We start from the raw sequence: 25,727 nt of genomic DNA on the forward strand, positions 1-25,727 counted from the left end.
TATAATGTTGTACACATGAAACTTATACAGTATTATGAACCAGTGTTATCTCAATAAAATATAAAATTTTAAGCCAAAAAAATTAAGTTGAATTAAAAACTCATAGAGATATAATACACAGCACAGAGAAAATAGTCAATAATACTATAATTAACATGGCATGGTACATCATATATAAAAACATAAAGACCACTATGCTGTACAGCTGAAACTAATACAGTATTCTAAGTCAACTCTATCCCCATTAAAAAATTAATAAAGAAGTAAACATGCAGAGGCTTTGTAAAGAAAATGCCACTGTTTCATTATCTTTAAACATGAACCTGAAACAAATCTAAAATATATTTTGTACCAATGCACCGACAAGATGAAAGAGAAATTTAAGACTGCAGTAACATTAAATATTTCCTTTGCATTTTATAAAGTTAGATACTTTTCACACCAATTTTTTACCTTTCGTTATAACTTAGGAGATTCTTCAAATGTGACTACTTACTACAATTAGAACACAACTTCACTAACAACAACAGATACAGAGAAAGACTGATACATATCTAGTTTCAAATGTGTCCTCCATGTTTGCACGGATCTAATTTACATAATTAAATGGGAATTAAGCCATTTTCTTTTATCAAGTTCTTTGCTTTGATTTTTTAATAGTTTTTTATAATTACTTTTATCTAGCACCATCTGTGCTAAATAAAAGGCAAGTAAGAACGGTAGCTGCCTACTTACACTTCACTCATCGTTCATGACTACACACAACTCTAAATTGACGGAGGCATCGCACCTCTATCTCATGTAAAACAGCTAGAGATTTGAAAACTTTTCTATTTCCAAAGAAAAAATATCAGTAATACCTTATCGCTATGCCTTTTGCCAGTTTCACCCCGGCCCACCCTCCCCTACACCCACCACAAATAACTGTGGTTCCTTCAGAGAAGAAAGATCCCTTCTGCCTGAGGGAAGGGCTCAACTGCTAGTGGAAGAATATTTTCAGGTTTCATAGGTATCCTGGCTTTGTGGTCCAAATGAAGAGAAATGAATCCATAGAAATTTCTCTATGTAATTAAAAACATCTAGATAACTTGACATTATCTACACCCAACCTCAAGTTTGTAAAACATCACAATCTTCATATTAAGATTTCACTAAGCAATGCTATGAAATGAAACTAAAGTCCTTTGAACATGGCTTAAACAAAGCAAAGTCACCTCTACTTGGGCTGCCAAATGCACTTTTTCCTTGTCTTTTCGCTCCAAGCACCGCTTCACTTCCTCTAACTCAGAAGCCATTGCACTGAAGTTCAGCTGCACTCTCAAATCTGACATCTGCTTCTCCAGATCCTCTCGCTCAACCCCTTAAAAGAGAAAATGTAAAGCGTGATGGTTGTTCGTTATTCACAGGATAATGTACTCTCAAATGGTAGGCTTATTAATATTAACTCTACTCCATACAATCCACTTATCAAATGTCACTGTAACCAACTCGCCATTCTATTATTTCAAGTCTTACACAATTTTCTAAAATACATAGCTATGTCATCCAGTGTTATCCCATTTTGATACTGTACTTGGACTGCTATCTGATTTCCAGTATAATTTATTTCAGGAAAATTCAATGCATTTTTCTTTAATTTGCCTTATCTCCCTATATTACCCCAAAACTCTAAAACAAAAGTACTGAAAGAATTTTCAACTAAGCTTCTACAGCTTACTGAAGTTACTGAAGTTCACACAACAAAATGCTTTTCTTGTAACATAAGCAAAGGAGGCTGCTAAACCTTGATTGTGTTCTGCCTTTAACTTACTAGTTCTAGAGACAACTACCCACAACTGATCAATATAAACTGACATAGTATGTACTTTTAGTTCAATATGAAATATTTGGTATATGATGAAAAGGGCACTGTAACAACATCTTTTTCAAAAATAAATAACACAAAAACCCTTTTCTCAATGAGCTTGCATTCTAAGAATACGAAAAAGATATAAATGAAGTACTTCTATGAAGTTAAGATGTCAAAAACTGGAACATATATTATCAGTTTAAAACTACTCTTTTCTAGTACTTTCACTTACAGAAAAGGAAGGAAGGAAGGAAACACTAGCAAATACAATTTACAGATCATTCATAAGACACATCACAACTTCAGAAATATTAAACTGTCAAAATTGTACAGTGTGGATAAAAGATGCATAGGTATTTTAACAGTAATAAGAGGACCTTCAGATACTATTCAGATATTTCCCTGTATCTGTATAATTTCTGTATAGTAAATGGTTATCATACAAAATCAGTCCAAAGGACAGAATGATTAACTCTATCTTAAAAAGAAACTGAGGTTGTAAGAATTGGTTTAAAAGTTAGTTCTGAAAAATAGATAAAAAATTTCACCAAGCAAAGCAGATGAAGTTGGGTTGATATTTCAGGGAAAGGAAACAGCATAGAGCACCTAGGAACAATATTGGATTTCATATTCAGGTAACTGCACACATCACGTTCTACATAGCTAATACTTGTGAGGAAGGTGAGCCAGCAGAGTCAGCAGTCATGCACTGCCAGGGAGCTTGGAAATCAGCCTACAGACTAAGAGTTAGCAAACATTTTCTATAAAAGGTCAGACAGTAAATACTGCAGCTATATGGTCTCTGTCACAACTACTCATCTTTGATATTATATTACAAAAGTGACCTGGACAATGCATAAATGAATGGGAGTAGCTGTATTCCAATAAAGTTTCTTTTTCAAAAACAGGAAGCAGTCTGGATTTGGCTCATGTGCCATCCTTTGCCCACTCCTGCTAGATCATCGACCTGAAAATATGCATATTTTATGTATAAATGTATTTATTCATTTGAAAAATATATATATCCATTCATCTTAAAAATAACTTTTATAAATTTATTAATATACACTGTGCGCCAAGTCACTTTAGTCATGTCCGACTCTTTGTGAACTCATGGACTATCACCTGCCAGGCTCCTCTGTCCATGGGATTTTCCAGGCAAGAGTAATGGAGTGGGTTGCCATGCCCTCCTCCTGGGAATCTCCAACCAGTGATGGAACCCACATCTTTTACGTCTCCTGCATTGGCAGGCAGGTTCTTTACCATTAAGCCACCTGGAAGGCCCATATAGATATGTACGTGTGTGCACCTCTCTCTCTGTAGTACCTACCTACCTATATATAGACCTACTCATGTTTCATGACATATATGAGTGTATACACACATATATGCAAATTAATGTTAGTACAAATATATATTATACAACTTATGAAGAGTATATGGACATGTATATAAACACATACACATATATGCATTCTATAAAACACATCTATGTATTTGATGTGGAGACATGATATTTTGATATGTTTTACACATCAAATAGCAGTAGTAGTGCAGTGTTAGTTGCTCAGTTGTATCTGACTCTTTGTGACCCCATGGATTGTATCCCACCAGGCTCCTCTGTCTATGGGACTCTCCAGGCAAGAATACTGGAGTGGGTTGCCATTCCCTTCTCCATAGGAACTTCCAAACCCAGGGATCGAACCTGGATCTCCTGTATAGAAGAAAGATTCTTTACCATCTGAGTTACAGGGAAGTCCCTACATAAAGTATTAAAGTATAGATATATAAATATTAAGGTATAACACATATATGCATATTTAATGAAAAATTTATAAAAATTGAAATACTTAAAACATAAAGTATACAACACAAATAGGGTTAGAGACACTCTCCTCCCAGAGGATTATCTCATATGCTCCATTTTGAAGAATTCTTGTTACAAACGTTGATGTGTCAGTAGACGATAGTAGTTAAAGAGTTCAAGCCTGGATAGAAAAAAGATTTGGTTTGCTACTTCCCACAAATGTGACTTTAAGCAAGGAATTCAAGGAACATTAGAGTAGGTTGCCATTTCCTTCTGGCATGCAAATATGTTAGGACAGGTATGTCAAAATCTGCCATTTTCTGGTAGATGCAGAAGATTTTCTGGTAATGTGGGAATTCTAACTTAGGCAACATATTGAGTTAAGTGTAGGGAATCTGGGGAATTTATAACATCAAACGCTTATAACAGTTTCTATGGTAATTTAGGCATTTGAGTAAAATGCCTTAATATTTAAATGATTTAGAGCAGAACAATCTTTAGTAATCTGTTAGAAAACATAAAATTTCAGTATCACCATTTCTGTTAAACACAAAACTTTCAAAAAGAAATGCATCCAGAGTAATTAAATTCTACAACCAAAATCAACACCTCCACTGAAAAAACATTCTAAAGATTTTCAAACACAATACCTTTCTAATCAACATTAAAAAAGCCAATCATATGGTTCATGACCACTTTTACAATCTGATTAATTTTTTTCCCCAATCTCCAGGTAACAAAACAAAGATAGGATATTAATTTATATTGAAAATCAGATTAAGAAACAGTGAAAAGCATAGGGATTTCACACACACACATAAATACACTCGTGCATGTGTGTGATGCGCACGTGTAGCACACATGTGTGTGCATGGATTAAAAAAAATCCACAGCTGGCTTGTTGGCTCTTTCTAAAAGGAAGACTCATGAGATGAGCAGGTCTGACAACTGAAATGGGTTTAAAAATCAAGCAGAGAAGACATTAAAACTGGATGCTAATATTAACAAGCAAGTGAAATTTGAAATTAAACACATAATGCTATTTACATTAACATCCCCAAAAATTAAATGCATGCATGCCAGTCACTCAATGAGGTCCACCTCTTTGCTACCTCATGAACTGCAGCCCTCCAGGTTCCTCTGTCCATGGAATTTTCCAGGTAAGAATACTGTACTGGGTTGCCATTTCCTACTCCAGGGCATCTACCCAAGCCAGGAATCAAACCCATGTCTCCAGAGTCTCCTGCATGAGCAGGCAGATTCTTTACCATTGAGCCTGAGAAGCCCAAAAATCAAATACTTAAGTATAAATCTAACAAAATCTATATGATGAAAACTACCAAATTCTGATGAAAAAAATCAAGGATGAACAAAATAAATGGAGAAATAATCCATGTTCATGGACAGGAAGACTCAATATTGTCAAAATGTCAGTAGTTCTCAACTCCAGCAATAGATTCAATGCAAGCTAATCAAAATCCCAGCAAGTTATTTTGTGTATATTGACAACCTGATACTAAAGTTACAAAGGGTGGCAAAGAATCCCAAATAGCAACAGCAATTACTGAAAAAGAAGGAAACAGTTGGAGGATTGACACTATCCAATAAAACAGTGTCGTGCTGGCCAAAAAAAAAAAAGACAGGTAGACACCTGGGACAGAACAGAGAGCCCAGAAGTAGACCCACATAAAAATAGTCTACTGATCTTCGACAAAGAACAAGAGCAATACAATGGGGAAAAGATAGTCTTTTTAAACAAAAGACACTAGAACTGAAGATTCACATGCAAAAAAAAAAAAAAAATGAATCTAGACACAGAACTTATATCTTCCACAAAAATTAATTCAAAATGGATCACAGATTTAAATGTAAAATGCAAAATTATAAAACTCTTAGAAGGTAAGAGAATGATTTGCAGGTTGACAATGACTTTTAGATATTACACCAAACTTACAATCCATGAAAGAAAGAATGAATAGGCTGGACTTCATTAAAATTAAAAGTTTCAGCTCTGTGAGAGATAATCTTAAGAGAATGAAAAGCCAAGCCTTAAACTGTGAGATATTATTTGCAAAGACATTCAGATAAAAGGACTGCTAGCCAAAATATACAAATGACTCTTAACAGTAACAGGAAAACAAACTAAGAAATGGGCCAAAGACTTTAATGAATATATCAGCAGAAAAGATATACATATATGTGTGTGTGTGTGTGTGTATATATATATATATATATTAAATAAGTATATGAATAAATGCTCTATACCATGTTATCAGGAAAATGCAAATTAAAACAAGATGCCACTACAAACCTATCTGGATGGCTAAAATACAGAATGCTAACAATTCTAAGTGTTGAGAAGGAGGCAGAACAACAGGAAATCTCATCACTGCTGGTAGAAGGCAAAATGATATAGCTAGTTTGGAAGAGTTTGAAGATTCTTACAAACCTAACCACTCTTGTCATATGACTGAGCAATCACACTCTCTGATATTTATCCAAAAGAGATGAAATCTTAAGTCTACACAAAAATCTGCACACAGATGTTTAGTTTACAGCAGTTTTATTCATGATGGCCAAAACGTGGAAGAAACCAAGACAGGCTTCTGTACATGAATGAATAAATAAACTGTGGTACATCCAAACAATGAAATATTATGCAGTGCTTTAAAAAAAAAAAAAGTTTGATTTTTTTCTTCTGAAGAACTTCCAAGCCATGAAAAGACATGGAGGAACCTGAAAGAGATATTACTAAGTAAAGAAGCCAATCGTAAAAGGCTACATACTGTATGATTCCAACTATTGATATATTAGATTCTAGAAAAGGCAAAACTAAGGAAACGATAAAAAGATTAGTGTTTGTCAGAGGTTAGGGGGAGACAGGGATGGAGAGTGAAACACAGAGAACTTTAAGGGCAATGAAACTACACTATGATATTACAATGATGGATACATGTGATTACATGCTTATCTAATCCTACGGAACACACAATACCAAAAGTGGACCCTAAGGTAAACTATGGACTTTTCACAACAATGATGTGTCAATATCTGATTCATTAGTTATAACAAATGCACCACTGGGGTGAGGGATGTTGACAGCTGGGAAAGCTGTGATATGAAAGAGCAGGCATATATGGGAAATCTGTGTTCCAACTGCTCAATACTGCTATAAAATTAAGTCTGTTTTTAAAAATTGCATGCTAAACTAGGATTAATTTGGAAAACCTTGTAATAGATCAAGAAATAGGGTGAAAAGAACATAAGAAAAGCAATTCTGAAAATGAAAATTATTTAAGAAAGATCAAAAAAGCAGAAATTAACACAGTATTGTAAAGCAACTATACTCCAATAAAAGTTTTTTTAAAAGGCCCCAATCATTTACAAATCAGAATTATACCTCTTCTAAACCTCCAGTCATCTCCCTGTTCATCCTGAAGGCTTGACTGTTGCCTGGAAATCTGAGATACTTGATGATGTAAACTCTTTGGATCGCCTTCTGCTTTCATAAGCTGTGTACGGAGTTCTTCTACCTACATACATATAATCAAAGATGAAACTTAACATTAGTTTTAAAAGCAGGAAAACAATAATTGAACTTATAAATTATTACAAATTATTTCCCTAGGGGGAAAAAATCACTTCCAGCAGATTATTGTAAGCACAAGTTGAAACCAAGTTAATCTCATGACAAGCACAGTGGAATAGTCTCTTGCTTCACTTCTTTATTCCTATTCCTTTCACAATGAAGGTATTTTCCCCTTCTTTGTGTCTATGACAAATAATTTGACCACATTTTACAAAGTCCCTATTTTCACCTCAATCCATTCTACTACTATTACCCAAATCACCTCCTGTTAAGTACTGTATGTTTTTACATTTTTTACTTATTTTCTTTCATGTGAATGTAGTCTATTGGTCAGTAAAGTCAAGTGAAATGATCACAATTTAAAACATTTTGATATCAAAGTACTGCTCAAAATAAATAAGTACTAAAGGCTGTTGAAAAAAGTATAAACTCCCTGAGGTCAGGTACCCTCTTATTCATCTTCATGTATCTGAAGTCTAGCAGGCAAGTCCCCAACAACCATTAAACAAGTTAGCAGTGGCAGAACATCTCAGCTAAACTCACAATGGCAACCTAAACACAGAAATCTCTTATTTCAAAAGATTAAAAGTTATAAGGCAGAGTTCCAAAACCAAAAGAATCAGAAGGAATTGAATATAGATATAACCTTCCAAAAAAGAAAGTCTAAACTCTGCCAACATTAATTCCATCATACCACTGGCTGTAGAACAAAACCATTACATGTTTTTAAGGATTTTGTAAAATAGGTGCTATGTTGCATTTTCAGGATTAATCATCAAATAAAGTACTCCTGAACACCTATAATGTCTGACATCTTTGCCTACCTAGCATATTATGTACTGAGTTATGTAACCCATACCTCAAAAGAGAGGCAAGTACAACTGCAATTTACATTAAACACAAGCAGAAAGACAGTTAGAAATCCAATGCCCTTTCCCAGTGTATGTAAGATGGCTATTGCAACCTACTGAACTTTAAATATCAGAGGCACCAAACACATATTACGGGTTAACCGGCTACAAAATGTTATGCTTTAAAATTAAGCCTTATCTCTGGTTAAAAGGAATCAGAGAGCATCTTGAAAAATGAGAAAATAAGACAATGATACATTCAAGGGAACTTGAACATGCAAAGGTCTGTTTTATGTGTTTTACTTCCTCCTTCACTCTCCAATGCCTTCTCGAATAAAATTAAGTTCCTGGGAAAATTGTATCTTTCCCATCCAGTCTCACTTTTACACTGGTTATGCTAAGAGAGATAATTTCTAAATTGGAGCAGCAATCAGCAAGATACACTGTCACAGGAGGAACTTGGGCTGGTGCTTTGTGCTGGCTTTCTCTGAATCTTCCTGAAAGGATTTCATCTTTTGCTTATGTGTGCTAATATACATTTGTTAGGAATAAAATTTCCTAAACCTGAATTTTTTTGCCCTTTTACAGACATCTAATAGGGAAAGAGACTCAATCCTGATTTAATTTAAAAGCAGATTATCATAGCTTGCATACTTACCTGATGCAAAAGTGTTTCTCTGCTGCCTTCTGACTGATTCAGTAACCTTCGAGATAGCTCCAATTCCTGTTGAAGCTAGAGTTTCATCAAAGGATAAGGAAAAATGTCCAATGGGGCAGAAGATAACTAAACTATTACAGGCACAGTTTAAGAGGAGAAAAGTGAAAAGGTTTTCAGACTTTTACAGCTAATATAAAAAGATAAACATCTTGTGATAAACACATATCAATGCTCCCATTAAAATAATGCTAATTAAATAACAAAAACTGAACCAGACCAGACTACAGGAGGTCTGTGCTCTAGTTAGTTTCATCTCAATTATGACCCTGTTTAAAGCCTCCTTTCTGTTATCTCTAAAATAAGGGTTTTATATAAGACAATCTCTGAGCTCCCTTCAGTTTTAAATCATTTTAATGCAAAATTCTAAAGCAATTTTTCTTTAAATTAGCTACATGCAGTATCATATGAACTAAATTAGAATAAAAATTTCAGGGACGTAATGACTCAAGGTGTATTTCATCTAGTTGGTGACTACTTTATATTCTTAATAGTCTTATAATCCTAATATTTCCAATATTCATAACATTCTGAAAATTTTGAAGTATCTCAGTTTGGAATAAGACATTTTAAATTTCCCTAATAATACTGCCATTAGATAATACCCACAGAAAATGTACCAGTTAGGTGACTAAATATGCTACAAAGTCACTGTGCCTAGCTTATTTCAAGTTGAAAAATATAACAGGATGTGAAGGGGAGAAAAATATGCCACCCTGAAGTACACCTCTTTGGCTCAAGTATTATTGTGAGCTGATGGTAAGCAAAGCCCAGCAGACACAGGAATGGCTTTTCACCTTCCCCTTAATTGCATAAAAAAATTTAGAAAGTGGGTCTGTATCAGGAAGAGAGCTATTACTAAAGATACCCTCTATATCTGAAAGACTTACCTGTGTGGCAGGGCAAACATCTGTTAATGATAACCCCCTCTCCTCACTTCTTGTGAACTGCCTTCCTTCCCTCTGATGTCCCAGGCCCCTATTCCTTTCCTTAGCTCAGGATGGAAGATAAGCTTCAATTGCCTGGCTGCCTTTGTATCTCATATGTTTGTGGGGCTCCCATACATACAACATTAAATGTTTTTTCTCCTATTAATCTGCTTGATATCAATTTAATTATTAGACCAGCCAAAGAACCTAAAAGGTTTGTAAAGGAAAAATCATTTTCCCTCCCCTTTCAGATGGAAAAAGTGTTTGCTAAAAATCCAAAGCTTACATATGCCGGACATGCTTGCAATTTGTAAAGGTAAGGTCATTTTGTGAAATAAAAAGTTTGTATTAAGATGTTATTAAGTGCTTCGATTTTAATAGCTACCCTAAAGTATCACTTCATTTGAACAAACTACTGTCTACACACGAGTCCTTCAGAAATCGCCCATAGGGCCAGTGCGGCTACTAAGGAGAAGCGTGGGTGCGCTGTGGTGACAGAAGACTTCTGTGCTTCGACTGTGGTGGCAGTAAGAATGAGATTCATGAGATAAAACTGCATGGAAGGACGCACACACACAGACTCACTCAATACACAATACAACTGGTCAAATCTGCATAAGCTCGATGCACTGCAAGTGTCAATTCACTGGTTTTGATACTGGACCACAACTAAACAAAATGTTACCACTGAGAATAACTGGGTAAAGGGCACAGGGCACATTTTATTTTGCAACCTCTATGGACCTATTATTACTTCAAAACAATTTTCTAATCCAATTATATAAGCTTTTTAAATACCATACATGCAGCTCAGAAAATAAACATCACATATTTTTTAAAGTAGAGCTGGCCCTTGAAAACATAGGTTTGAACTGCAGAAGTCCATTTACACATAGATTTTTTTTTTTTTAATTGTAAACACCACAGTATTACAGGATCCCTAGTGGGTTGAATTCACAGGTGTGGAAGTGTAGCTAGAGAGTAACTGCAAATACAGAGGGCCAACTACATGTTATACTCGGATTTTAGGCTGCACAGAGGGTCAGGGTTCCTAAGCCCAAACTGGTCGAAGGTCAAATCTAAGCCAGGTAAAGTACCTGCGGAGGCAAAGAATCCACACAAAATATTACCTGACCAGTTCTGTTGTTTCTGTGGCTAAATAAAAAGGGAAGAAATCACCCTGAAGTCAAAGTAGTTTGAAAATCTACCAGGGCCTACCCTGGTCATGATTCCTAGGTAATGTCAGCAGTCTCAGCTCCCAAAGCGCAAGCGTGATGGCCCGATACATCTTGCTTACCACCAAGAAGGCAGCAAAGGCACATCATGCAACTGTACGGAATTTGGTGAAATAACGGAGCCAAGGGCAGACAGAAAAGACAATGCGGGATAAAGAACATTACAGCGGGGGCAAATTTTCACTTTATCATTTATTACTCTAGGCTCAGCCTGAAACCTACTCATTTGCAAACTGAAGAGAGATGTTTGGCCTCTGGATCACCTTCCAGTTCTAAAGGGCTAGGCTCTGTAAGTTCACAGACGTGAATATATAGCAAAGGTTCTTAATATTTAATAAGAACAGAGGATTTTTCAGAACCAGGCTGTTTTATTTTTATCTTCTGTAGTGAAAATGAACAGATGCAAAATACTCAGCCTTTAAACAACCCTGCAGCAAAGTCCAGCTCTTTAAATGTTCTCCAACAAGGAATGGTCAAGTTTAATCCCCTTCTGAGAAAGCAAAGTGGCCAGAAGACAAGCTAGCAAACGACCTGTGCAAATTTCCAAGAGCAAGTAGCAGAGAGTGGCAGAGCCCTGAAGCCAAGCAATTTCACATCAAAACATAAAGGCCTCACTGGACTAATGAGCAAATGACTTCAGGACACTTTTCAAGGCATTTAATGAATGTCAGTGGCCCCAAACATTAGTACTCTTTGAAAGATAATTTTCAGAATCTTACTTTACTCTTCTCACTTTCCGTTTGTCTTAGCTTATTTTTCATTTCTCCTTCATTCTCCTCTGCTTTAGCTTCTTGTTTCTTCAGTGCCTAGAAAGACAGAATGGGAAAATAAACACTATTAATATTCCAAAAGGATTTATTAAGAAGAAGCTGAGGCAGATGATTATGAATTGCCCAAAACATACATATGAATTACAACCTGCTCATTCACTCAAGTTCTAAGATCACTTTGCTGGGGATCAAATATAAACAACTTTCCAATCTACCTAATCAAGTTCCACTTAATTTCATTTTTTCCCATCTTTGGGAATTTTACAACACATTCAGAGAACTTAGCTAACAGTTTTCTTGGAAACAAATTTTACAGCCTGAAGAAATAATAGTATTTACAAGTTATATTATCTGTTCAACTATTCTGATATGATACCAAAAACCAGTTGACTACCTTTTCAAATTCTTAAAAAAAATAATTATCAAGGTAGAAAGATGCTGGTTGCATCATTATTACATATATGACACTTTATCACAACATATAATTGGCTCTTCAAACCATACTTCACATACAGCAAAAAAAGTATTCTTTTTTTCGTTCTCTCAATAAATATTGTTTTCCTTTTGATGTATACATTTTTCTCTCTTTAATGAAATGAAGAAAAGGAACTTTACGAAAAATACAAACTTCAAAACTTAACCACAAAAGCGTTTGCTTTGGTTTGTATCTATGTTAAAACAAAATTAAACTTGAGAAAAAAAGTTTATACTAAGAGCAATCTTTCATCTAAAAGACAATCCATTTGTTTAAAAATTTTTTTGATACTTTGAGCATTTAAATTTAAAAAGGTACATGTGTGGAGACCATCAAGATTGAGAAAAGCCAAATTTCCAGATCTCTCTTCCAACAAGTTCTATGATGCTCAAAAGAAAACTTATTTTTAGGCAAACAGCAAAACATGTTAAAACTGTTGTTTTGACACAAATATAATCAATCACATTTCAATTTCATTTCTCACATATCCAACAAATATCCCCAAAGCACATATACATGAGTATACAAAATAACAATGGACCCCTATCCATGAGATTACTGCTCCCTCTGCACAGCACCTACTCTCACTAATAAAAACCATTAAGGAAAAAGGCAGAGTTGTTTAGTTGCTAAGTTATGTCTGACTCTTTTGCAACCCCATGGACTGTAGCCTGCCAGGCTCCTCTGTCCATGAGATTTTCTAAGCAAGAATACTGGAGTGGGTTGCCATTTCGTTCTCCAGGGGATCTTCCCGACCCAGGGATCGAACCTGGGTCTCCTGCACTGGCAGATGGAATTTTTACCACTGAGCCACCAGTGAAGCCCAAAAAGGCAGAGTAATTTTGGTTTGAGTATAAATAATACAATAACACTTTTAGAGTGCTGTGTCCAGGCATTCTTCTTCTTCTTACATAAATATTAATATATTCTATACACTAAAAATTTTCATTTAATTTTTATGAAAATTCCATGAGTTATCATTAAGGCCATTTTATTAAGAGGGAAGCTGGAGTTACAAAGGATTAAATACTTTGCTCAAGGTCATTCATCTAGTCCATGACAGAGACAGGAAGTAGACTCGGGCTATCTGCCTCTTAACCCTGAATGGTATTGCCTCTCCATGTTGGACTAACAGTATTAAGCACAGAGTGAATATGAAGACTAAATAATTTGACACTTGTAAAGCATTAAAAGGGGACTTCCCAGGTGGCTCAGAGGTAGAGAATCCACCTGCCAATGCAGCAGATGCAGGAGACATGGGTTTGATCCTTGGGTCAGGAAGATTCCCCTGGAGAAGGAAGTAGCAACCCACTCCAGTTGTTCTTGCCTGGGAAATCCTATGGACAGAGGAGCCTGGTGGGCTGCAGTCCATGGGGTCACAAAAGAGTAGGACGTGACATAGTGACTGAACATCAACAATCATGATTACAAGACTGCTAACAATTGATAAAGTATTACAAACCATAACATTTTTCAGGAAGCTACCAAGTGATTTTGATGTTTGATATTCTTCATTGTAAGGTAAGTAAAATTTGTAATAATACTTACTTATGTACATATAACCTATTCGTTTTTAGCTGGTGGAATGTGTTCAGAAATTTTTCCTCAAAAAAATTATCCTAGAAATTTGAGAATTACTGCATCTCTATTCTTTCCTTACTTCCTCAGTCTAACTCCACCTAACATGTGTGTGCATATGTGAGAGAGAGAAAGAGGGCAAGGGAAGGAGGGAGAAATATGAAGAAAAAAAGATATAAATTATTGCTATATTTTTCATGAATTCATTTAATAATATTTGAACTATCTTATTCCCCAAAATCATCATTCCAACGTAGCCACCCCTCACCTTTTTTTTCTTTAATGAGTTAAACTTAGTTGGTTATCTTTTCAATATTTATTCATTGAACTAAAAGCCAGCCTGGGCGTTTCCACAGGCAGGAGACTATGAGGAAGACTTCCTCAGACAGTTGATACGTTTGATCAAATTATAAGCAGTCAGGCTCCCCAGCCTCCCCTTCTGGATTCAAACTCCTAAGTAGAAGCCATTTCAAATGGGTATGCATGGAAGGTCCACCCAAGCCAGGTGGCATCACTTAAGACCATAAAAAACTTCCAGAAAGATGAGCTTGTCCCAAAAAAAGAGTCATTCACTTCCAAAGCCGAATTCAAAATCCACCTTGGAAGACTCTGCAACCTTCAGCCAGTAGCTGCTAAGGTCCTTCCAATAAGCTTTTGTACATCTTCATGTTTCAAATTGTTTCCACCTCTGCTTACTGAAAACAGAAGGAGGCACCTTTAAAACCTGGCTTAACTTCATGCTGCCACTCTAAGGAATTTAACTTACTTAAGAACTCAAACTCCAAAAATTCTCCAGGGAAATTTTTCCATTTTACTAACTGGAATTAATCCATTTCTGTCCTTGGCTCATGCAAAACTTACAATTTAAAAATCCTATCACATTTTACATCAGAAGCAAACAAACAAACAAGACATATTCACATTTTCCAAGTGTTTACATAACTTAATTTTTTAAAAAAGCTTAATTCATATATACGCTCATTTTAACTTACATAGATAGGCATTCATATATTCCTTGTCTAGAAGCTTACATTTCCAAAGAGAACTGAAAAAGGTTTGTTGTCACTATGCTATAAGCTTTAGAAGACCAGGGACCCTAACTGTCACAATCACATTTCAACTCTCACACAATTCTTGGCACATTTTAGGTGGTAAACACATGTTATTTAATGGATGAATAAACATCTCACATCTCTTTATAATTCCTGAATAACAACTGCAGTTTATAATTGGCCAACTCTGCTCATCACCTACGTGAAAGTTTCCCAGATTTCTCCCATCTTTCTTAACCACCACATTTTCTCAAACACCAAGCAGTCTTTCTCTCTGAAAAAAACAGTATTATTATGACATAGTGATACTGGAAAATAAATATTTATTTGGGGGTTTATGTCAAGGAGTTAATAACCCTTTCCTAATTTCCCAAGACATCATTCTAGACTTTTCCTTAGGGAAAAAATCCTCTGAAAGGTTTTATTTTTGATAATTCAGATTTATCAGATAATTCAGATTTCACAATTTTAAAGACAGCTTAGAATTCCCATATATCTTTCACCTAGCTTTCCCTAAAATTAACATCTTACATAATGGTGGTAGGTTTATCAAAACAAAAATGTCAACACTGTTAAAAAACCATTAAACCACAGGCATTATTCAACTTATCATATGATCTTTATCCAAGACACTTCAGAGCATCTTATCTCTTTAGTCTCCTCTGATCTGGGGAAGTTTTTCAATCTTTTCTTGCTTTTACGATTTCAGTATTTTCGAAGAGAAAACACTTCAGGTATCTTCAAGACAGATACTTCATAGGACATCCTTCAATATGGGTTTTTCTGATGTCTTCTCATAATTAGACAGAGCTCACAAATATTGGAACAGAATATCCAAGAGGTAAGTGCCCTTCTCACAAATATGGGAACAGAATATCCAAGAGGTAAGTGCCCTTCTCAGAGCATGACGCTGTAGGGGACATGATAACATGACTCAGCACTAGCGAGGTTAAGCTTGATCACTTAAGGCAGGGTGGTGGCTGCCAAATCTCCCCACCATAAAGTTAGTATTCTTACCTTTCCAGACTCTGTTAGAAGCAAGTCATTAAGTCCAGCCCACAATCAAAGGGAGAAGAGTTAAGCTCCACTTCCCAGCAGGAGAATATCAAAGAATATGTGGAAATACGTTAAAATCACTAAAGTAATATTCTGGTAGACAATTTGAGGCTATGCAAGTAAGCGTAAATTTCACCCACCAATTTAAGCTTAAAATCAGACCTAATGTAACATTACCAGTATGTTTTTGGCCTATAAAATGCAACCCAGGTTCCTGGTATTTTAACTCACAGGCCAGTGCTCAATGCTAAGTAGAAAGCTGAACCCCTTTGCACTCTCCTCCAGATAACCTACCTGCACCAAAAACATTAATGGGTAATGTAGAATTTATGTAAGACCATATCGGTGGATGGAGTACACTCATCAAGTCTCCATCTAATCCTAATTCTCCTATTTTACTCACCAGGAACTCTCTTTCTCCCCATTTCCCCTCCATCTCTCTTCAGCTTCATTGTCTGGTTTCTTTTCAGCTTCTAGATATTCCCAAATGGCTTCTAAATATCCCTCCCAAAGTTATACAGAGCAACGTGCTCTATTACAGTTCTCAACTTTGAACACTTATACTAGTTACCATGTCCAACATCCCCACTTTCCTCACTCCATAAAGAAAAGTTACCAGGATCCAGGATCCCCTTACAGGGCAGCTGGCAAATAATTACTTTTTATTCTCATCAGATGAGTTCAGTCACTCAGTCGATTCCAACTCTTTACGACCCCATAGACTGCAGCACACCAGGCCTCCCTGTCCATCACCAACTCCCGGAGCTTGCTCAAACTCATGTCCATTGAGTCGGTGATGCCATCCAACCATCTCATCCTCTGTCATCCCCTTCTCCTCCTGCCTTCAATCTTTCCCAGCATCAGGATCTTTTCCAATGAGTCAGCTCTTCGCATAAGGTGGCAAAAGTATAGGAGCTTCAGCATCAGTCCTTCCAGTGAATATTCAGGACTGATTTCCTTTAGAATTATGCCCTAGAAAAACATAATTCTTCTGAAAGTCAACTATTTTGTTTTCAAATTTGAATTTCCATATATGAGCTGGTTGAATAAAAGAATCTCTAATTCTCTTCAATGTCTAAGAATCTGCAATAATACTTCCTTTCCTCCTCACTTTCCAGTTAATTATAATATCACCTTTCCAAAATAACATACGTTTCTACTGTAGCTCTACTTGGTGTCTAAAACATCATCTAATGCCCCTCTTTTTTATTTCTCCTTTTATTCTAAGGCAGGGATCCCCAAACTCCAAGGTCTAATGGTTGATGAACCGAGGCGGAACTGATGTAATAGTAATAGAAATAAAATGCACAATAAATATAATTGTTTGAATCATCATGAAACCATCCCCACTCCAACCCCAGTATGTGGAAAAATTGTCTTCCAAGAAATCGGTCCCTGGTACCAAAAGGTTGGGGACTGATGCTTTAAGGACATGTAAGTCTCAGAAAACAGAGGCAATGAGAACTTAAACTTTATTGTTTTCATTGGAGGAGCAAAAGTGAGGTATCAAGAAGTAGCCCAAAGCAAATTACTCTATTTCAACCATATTATTTAGAAATCTCATTAAATTAAAAGATTATTTCTGCTACCTATACAACATAAGCCAGTAAACGAGTAACACACAAGCAATATTCTAGCCCAAAACACAACCTATTTTCTACATTTTCTACATTAGTTTAAAATGAAAGACCAAAAGAGGTCTAACTCTTAACACCGAGTAGATAGATACATTAATGCACTTTAAATTTTGGAAACACAGGTAACAGTCAATGAGAAATAGTTTAACAGTAACTAAATCAAAATTACAAGTCATTTCTTTAAATCTTAGTAACAAACTTTAATTCATTTACTACCTCTTTTAAGAATGTAAGGCCGCACTGGATTTCTTTTCCATTTGACTTAGATCAAGCAACTTAGAATTATATTGAAAACTGACCCAGTAAAAGTAGTTATGAAGAGGAAAAAAATTCGCATGCCAATGAATTTCTATTGCTGTGTTATTTTGCCCTTTAAAACTTGTTTTTTTCTTAAAAGCAGTTCAGCTATAAAGCTATCATGTGTCCTGCTTCTGGATTCAGATTGTCTTTTACATATTTAAGATCACAGCAACAACAGTGGGCTTTAATAGACGGTCCCTAGAGAACATTTAAACCTTTAATGACAACTTTTCTTCTTTTCCTTAAAGTGTGCCTATTTCCATTAAAAAGACTAACATATTGAGTATTGTACTAAAGTTCTTTAGAGGCTGATGCTTCTGAATTCTCACAGTTAAATATAGTCCAAAAAAAAAAAGAGGAGCCTTTCCTTTAAAAGAGTAAGGAAAGGAGAAAAAGAAAATGTTTGTAGACATTTCATCTGACCATAAAAACTCCCACAACTTTGACAATAGACATGTTTATCAAGAGGTTCTAAAAAATAACACACTCAAAAACATAGAACAAATAAGGAATTAAAGGCCTTTTGTCTACTTTAAATGGACCAGCAAAGCCTGGGTAAGAATGATGGAGCTGGAATGAAATAAAGGTCACATGTTAATTACCCACGCAGGCCACTGAAATTTTAAAAAAAAAAATTATGAGCATAAGCTATCCTGCCTGTCTCACCCTAGTCACTCAGCAGTGCTACAATTGCATGCCATTGGTTACAAGAGCAAGAATATACAGATGATAAACCAACAGTTTTCACTGGTAAACCAACAGGACTATAGAAAAAGAAGTCTGTGCTCACACTGAACAACAGGGCTGTAATATTATATTAAAGGTATAAACTTTTAAGTCAGTTTTTTTTCCCCAGTAAAAATAAAAAATGAAAAAGTCATATTACTGAAAATTATAACAGTTGCTCTTAATATATATATGTGTGTATATTTATATATGTATGTACATTTGTGTTTATACATATATTTTTAAAACCCTTATTTTTTAGAGTTGTTTTAAGTTCACAGTAAAATTAAGAGGAAGGTACAGACAGTTCCCATATATACTTAGTCCACATACAGGCATAACCTCCCCAATTAACGACATCCTCCAACAAAGTGGTACATTTGTTACAAGTAATGAACCTAAATTGATGCATCATAGTAACCCAAAGTCCATGGGTTACATAAGGTTCACTTGCTGTCATACATTTTATGGGTTTGGACAAATGTATAATGACAAGTATGCATCATTATAGTATTGTAAAGAGAAATTTCACTATCCTAAAAAAATCCCCTGTGATCCACCTATTCATCTCTCCCCCCTCTACCCCAACTTGATGCTGTTTACTATCTCCATATTTTCTCCCCCCAGAAAGTCATTTAGTTGAAATCATACAGTCTGTGATCTTTACAAACTAGCTTATTTCACTTAGTAATATGCCTTTAAGGTTCTTCTATATCGTTTCACGACATTATAAGTCATTTACTTTTCATAATTGTTCATGTAAGTACAAAATAAAAATCTGCAAATATTTTAAACTTCATAATATAGTCACTGTGGTTGTTGTTTAGCCACTAAGTCGTGCCCTACTCTTTTGCAACCCCATGGACTGTAGCCCGTCAAGCTCCTTTGTTCATGGGATTTCCCAGGCAAGAGAAGGTTTCCATTTCCTTCTCCAGGGGATCTTCCTGACCCAGTGATTGAACTCACGTTCCCTGCACTGGCAGGCAGATTATTTACCACTGAACCACCATATTTTGATGCCAATGAGACCACATAAGCTATAAATTGAAGTTGTAAATTGTTTATATTTATGTATTTTAAAAAATCAAAAGCTTTTGGGACATGTCATATTTCAAATCAAAGAAAAACATTATTAAGTACTCAGTATGTATAAAACACTATAATTGGAACCTGACTTGACTGGAATTTTTTAGAAGACAAAAATCTTCTATTTCCAAAATTCTCTCCTGTAAAACTAAATCATAGCTCCAAAACTATCAAACATCAATAGAAAAATACATATTTTGAAAAGGAACATATATGAATAATATAGCAGGATATTATTGCTCATAACTAGTACTACTCATTTAAATTAACATAGATTTTATTTCTATCAAGTTCTATGAATTTCTAAATTTTGTTTTTTCCTAAATCAAGACAGAGATTCCTCCCACATGAAAACTAGCTAAAGTCATGGAAAATTTTAGCCTTTAAGTTCATCCAGTTGGGGATTATGTGGGCCAACAAAAACCAAAACAAAAAAAAAAAAAAAGTAAGCTTCTTTTCAAGGCAGAAAACAATACATTCATATTCTAAATCCCTGAGCCAATATCTAACTCAAAGACAGCTAAGTGAATATTACTTAAATTGTTCAAACAAATTTATTTTCAGCCGTAACCAAGGAACAAAAATTCTATACCAATATCTAGGATTTTAAAACACTTAAGTGAAAGTAGAACTGTGTGAGAGAAGTCCAGGGGAATCTGATACTGACCATTACCACTGTGACACCATATAGATTTGGGGGATATCAAAGGGGAAGATTCTAAAACCTTGCTGCCAGCTGAACTATGTGTATTTTCCACACTGAAGCAGTAAGTACATAGTGAGGAGTCACAAGTTGCAGTCATTCCTGTCTTTCAAAGAGTAGAGTAATATCAAGTGGCTGAGTAAGATTTATCAGTAGTTAAGCACACTGCTATAACTTCTGATGGTTTAAATAATGTTCTTTAAAGATATCTGAGGTTTTGAAAGCATAAAACTCAAAGCTTCTGTTTGAGAATGACCTAAATGTCTTTTTCTTTTTTCTTCTTCTCATCATATGCTGATTATGATTTCAGGAATCCAAAGAGCTTTTACAGGAATTACTGTGGTAGGACAGATGGGTACATATTATGGACCTATTTTCCCTGATGAATAAACAAACTCATTGCTTCCACTACGTTCATATTTATGGAGTCTGTGACTGGTTAGGACACCCTACGCCAAAGGAGCCAACTGAGGTCATGGGTTCAATCACCATGAGAGCCAATTCCCTTTGCTCTCTTGCATGGCCAGTGTCTTTATCCTAAAGTTTAGCCCAAGGCTACATGGATGACTAAGTAGGCCAGAGACCATGGATGAATCAGTGAAAATCAACTACCATGACTATAAAAATAACTCAAAAGTAAAACCCCTATTGACTAGTGTCAGGACTTCATTCTTCAGACGTTATTAAATTTGCCAATCTGCAAAACAAAACCTTAATCATTGCCTACAAAGTTGGTATACTGAAAAGACATACAAGTCTTTTGACTTCTTTAATTCAAAAGCAACAACAGTAATGAGTATTTCCCTCCTAAATGCCATTGCTTTTACTGGAATGGATTTTATTTTTATGCAACCTTTTACTTAATAAAAATCTTGCAAGTAAAGTTAAATGTGAGCCCAACAAGTGTACTTTCCAGGATTTCCTTCAAATTCAAAAAGCAACCGCTCTTAGTGGAGGGTCTGTTTTTATCTGAGTAGTTCCCTCTCAAAAGAGACGCACAGTTTTATTAGAAATCCCAGAGCAATATGATACTTTGTTTGACTTTCTAAAAGCAGGACCATGGAGTTATAATTGTTGACAAACAGAAGATCATAGATAATTATGGAAATTTAATTTGAAATTTCTCAAGTTTTAGGTGTATTTGAGCAGAATGCTCTGTAAATATACAACATTCTACACTGTTCAGAGTTGGAAGATATTATTTTACGCCTTTGGATTGCCGGCGGGGTGGGAGGGGTAGGGTTGTTTTGTTTTGTTTTTTACTTTTTCTAATCAAAATAAAATGGTACCAAGCCTATGAATAAGCCTATCTGTAGCAAAGTCATCTTTGTTTGCACAATATTACTATGCACTCAGTAGTTGCCCAATAAATATTAATTGATAACGATGGAAAAGGGCTTTATAAACAGATGGTCTAGTATAAATTTGCTGGAAATGTGAATAAAAACATTCCACTCTTCAAGAAAAGCATAAAGTAGAAATTAAACAAGTCCTGCACTCAGAAAACCTTAGTCTATTGTCAGACAGCTGTTCAGTCAACAAGAGCACAAACATTTTTCATCATCATCATAGCATTAATAGCATTAAATGTCTATTTGCATGTGGTCCCTACACAGACTTAAGTTAGCCTTATTTGTCATAATTTGCAGAGATAATATTGATGAGAAAAAATAAGCACACATAAAAAAATAAATGTGATTAAACATTACTCTGAGATCTAGTCATATGTACTATGAACATAAACTATGTGTCAGACTTAAATGCAATTCACAGAAGCAATATGGGTAGTTATTTCTAAATAAATAAGAGACTATGAGATGCTTTACAAGCAGAAGCATGTGTGTAAAGAACAGGGGAAGCAAAGAATGAGTCAGAGGCCAGAGGGGCCCTACTAGAATCAGTGACTCTTCAGTAACCTAGAGAGCAAACAGCTGGGAAAGAAAACACAAAGAGTGTATGAGGACTGACTTCAACAACGGTACAACCAAGGAAATTATAAGCACAGTGAACAACCCAGAAGAACATCCCGAAAAACACACATTATTAAAAAACTCTTGAATAAGAAGAAGATGTAAGTTAGTATGTATGGGAGAATTTTGGAGAAAAGTAGTTGAAACAGGAAGTGAAAGAGGATAGAAAATATAGTACATGTATGTAATAAATAATAGCCTTAGGTATTATTTTTTAATAAAGTGAAAACCCTAACAAGACATAAGCATTAATTACCTATAATTGAGACTGTAAGAAATTTAAGACAACTTACACCTACACATCATCTCACAGAACTGCCCCCTTCAAAAGAACCCAAAGGCCTTAACCAGCACACTAACAGTTGACATATTACCTATTCTCTGATGTGGAACACATTTCTAAATGTTCAACTTTCATCTTATCAATGTTAAATAGTATATTAAATAAAAGGTCCTGAAAAATAGTACCAAAAGGAAACTATCTTTAATTTAGTTAGCTACTAATCTCAGTATTTCCCAATACAAAAAATATAACATGGCTGGTAGAGACTGGTCTCTGATATCTACAACTCATGCAGGAAATTTGCTCTGTGAATGGAAACTCAAGTACTGAGTAAATATAAGGTTGAAAGAAATAATATCTAAGATCTCTTTCAACTTCTGCAAGAAGTTTAGAGGGGAAAAAACATTTTCCACAGACAGAATATTTAAAGTGTTTTGGTGTCATCTGAAAGGATCAAAACCTAATAAAATAGACCTTAGGTTAAATAAGAGAGTGGCTGGACGTGGGAGAAAAGGAGAGAAATCAAGAGAAAGACTGAAGAAGACTAAGGAACGCTGTAAGTCTGGGACCTGCATGTTTCCAGCTTTGCCAAACAGCATTCAACCAACTCTGAAAGACAAACCCCATAATAACTAATCATCCTTTTCCATCTATTTCCTTTCTTTCAGCATATTGACATTAATGGATTTTTCACATCCTTACAGAAAAAAAGTGTTTAATCTTGCAAAAAAAAAAAAAAAGTAATCCACAGGTAATGAACATGAAAGAGAGAAGAAAATAATTAGCATGACGTAAAATGATAAGACAAAGAGCAATGTTGTGAATCAACAGTATGGTGGGTCTGAATTTAAATAAGTATTTCAGCCACAGATTCTTACACAGCAATAAGCAATAGAGTAGAACCATATTCAAAAAAGATCTGCCTAAAATGATTTGAAAATGCACAATTTCAGTAAAAATGCCATCTCTTTCACTCAAATTTTCCCGAAGGGCAGAGAAAGGGCAACTATTTCCCCTACGGGCTACTCTGGAGTCTTGGCAAAGCTGAAATAACACACAAATTACACTCATTGTTAACATTTCTACTTTCCCAACTGAACTGGGAGCCCAAAAGTGCAATACATCATTTTAAGAGCCTTAAATCCCTAGTCCCCAGCACGGCACCTGGCACGTGGTGGGTCCATGAGGGTACTGGCCAAATGAATATTTCATAATGAATAGCTTATAACATTCATTCATTCATTCAAGAGACATTTACTTGGCCTATGGCAGGCACTGTTATAGGCACTGGAGATAGAGCAATGAGTACGAGAGACCACGTGCCAGCCTTCTGCCCAGAGGGAGAGACGACAGACAGATGGCAAACAAGGAAAAGTATTATAAAGAAAAGAATACAGCCAGATAAGCTCAGGAGTGAAAAGGGGGATATATAATGTAGGCTAATTAATAAGGCTTTTCTGAAATAGAGCTGTGAATGACAAGACGGTGTATGCAATGCAACTGCTTAGCAAGTTGAAAATCCCTGGCTCTGGAAATGGAAAGCACAAATGTCCAGAAGCAGAAGGGTGCCTGGTCCATAAAAAAATATCCTTGGAAAAGTAAGGCCAGGGTAACTGCCCGAGATTAATTAGGCAAAGTAGAAAAATGATAGAAAACCAGGGTAAGATGGCAGGCAGGGACCACATCAGAGGGTCCTTGTAAGCTGAAGATTTTGGACTTCATCCTGAACAAGATAAGGAAAGAGCACTGAAGGGTTTTGAAGAAAGAAGTAACATTACCTGATTCTATGGGGAAAAAGACTGCAAGGAGGTTAAGAATGGAAGCAAGGAGGTTACTCCTCTACCTCAAGCAGGAAACAATAGTCCCCACAAGATCAAGATAATAAGTCAGGGTAGAAGTGAGAGACGGTGAGTTGTTACCAATTAAGACAATATTTTCAAGACAGAGTTGACAACATTTAATAATGAACTGGATATGAAGAATGGAAGGAATGGAGAAGGCAAGGCCATAAAAGATACATACAGAAAAGTTCTAAAATAAAATTAAAATTATTTTACTATCAAGATCAATAGCCATATTTTTCAGAAGAAATAAATCATATGAGCTACTCTTAGGATGAGCCACACAAAAAGGTAAGGTTCAGCACCTTCTCTACAAGTTCACGAGTCAGAAGGGGAAGGATCAGGAAATGGGGCTCCAGAGACCAAGTCTGCCCAGGCTTTCTGGTTCTGAATTACAGCATCACCCCAACTTGATCCCTAACCAAGACAGATACAGGAGAGCAAGGCTTCACATTCTCAACCTCAGATAATAAACATGAAATGGCGTAGCTTTTTCTCACTGCCATATGAAGCCCATCAAAGAACTACATAAGGTAATAGCTGCAAATACTATTCTAACATGACCATAATATGGACAAGGATATGTTAGAAAAACCTAAGCAGTTTCACATTTCTTGGGCAATAAATAAAACTACAGATGTAGTATTAAAAAAGAAAGAAAAAAAGAAAAAGGATTCAGGGTACTGAATAGAAATGTTAAGTTCACTAGAAATGCAATGAGTCATGATGGAGCTATAAAAAAATGCTTTACTACTAACAAGTAAAGAAAAACAAACAAGATTAACCAAATGAAAAACAAACATTAGAATATCAGTGCAAAATGAATATAACTGGGGTGAGAAGACAACAGGGTGCAAAGGCAGTTTTTACTAAGAAGAAGAAAATAATCATTAGGAAAAAGCGTTTTAGAGAATGTATCTTTGGGATACTTCTGTATAGCTCAGAAATATGAAACATGGAAAATGGCACAAGACTATATGATCTCAGTGAAATAAATTCTCATGTCAAATTGTAGTCTCTAATTGTTTTACTACGCGTAAAAAGATTTTTCCTTAGTGGGAGGGAAAGAGAGAGGAAGAAAGAAATTATAACTCCGAATAGAAAGTATGAAACTAACAAAAAGGCATAGAAATTACAGTGTTAAATATAACAGATGTCTTAATATGTAACACCCCATATGTCATATTTTATTTTTCAATAGCAGAAAGCAACACTGTTTCAAATTTAGGTTTCAAATAGCAGTAGTTAAATAATTAGATTTTTTTCCAGTTGCAA

At 35.4% G+C, this 25,727-nt stretch overlaps 1 protein-coding gene across 9 annotated transcripts in view; it reads right to left on the bottom strand.

Annotated features, from left to right (window-relative positions):
* The window catches only part of CEP128 (centrosomal protein 128), a 484,062-nt gene that overhangs the window by 330,276 nt on the left and 128,059 nt on the right, over window positions 1-25,727 (bottom strand). For all 9 annotated transcript variants that reach the window (XM_070469726.1, XM_070469720.1, XM_070469725.1 and 6 more), the window contains 4 exons: window positions 11,695-11,781; window positions 8,755-8,829; window positions 7,057-7,189; window positions 1,215-1,360 (listed from right to left, as the gene is read on the bottom strand). In XM_070469726.1, the coding sequence (XP_070325827.1) occupies window positions 1,215-1,360; window positions 7,057-7,189; window positions 8,755-8,829; window positions 11,695-11,781 (441 nt within the window). The remainder of the gene's footprint in view (window positions 1-1,214; window positions 1,361-7,056; window positions 7,190-8,754; window positions 8,830-11,694; window positions 11,782-25,727) is intronic.

Source organism: Odocoileus virginianus, chromosome 6, assembly GCF_023699985.2.
Source record: "Odocoileus virginianus isolate 20LAN1187 ecotype Illinois chromosome 6, Ovbor_1.2, whole genome shotgun sequence".
In the NCBI taxonomy this organism is placed as follows: domain Eukaryota; kingdom Metazoa; phylum Chordata; class Mammalia; order Artiodactyla; family Cervidae; genus Odocoileus; species Odocoileus virginianus.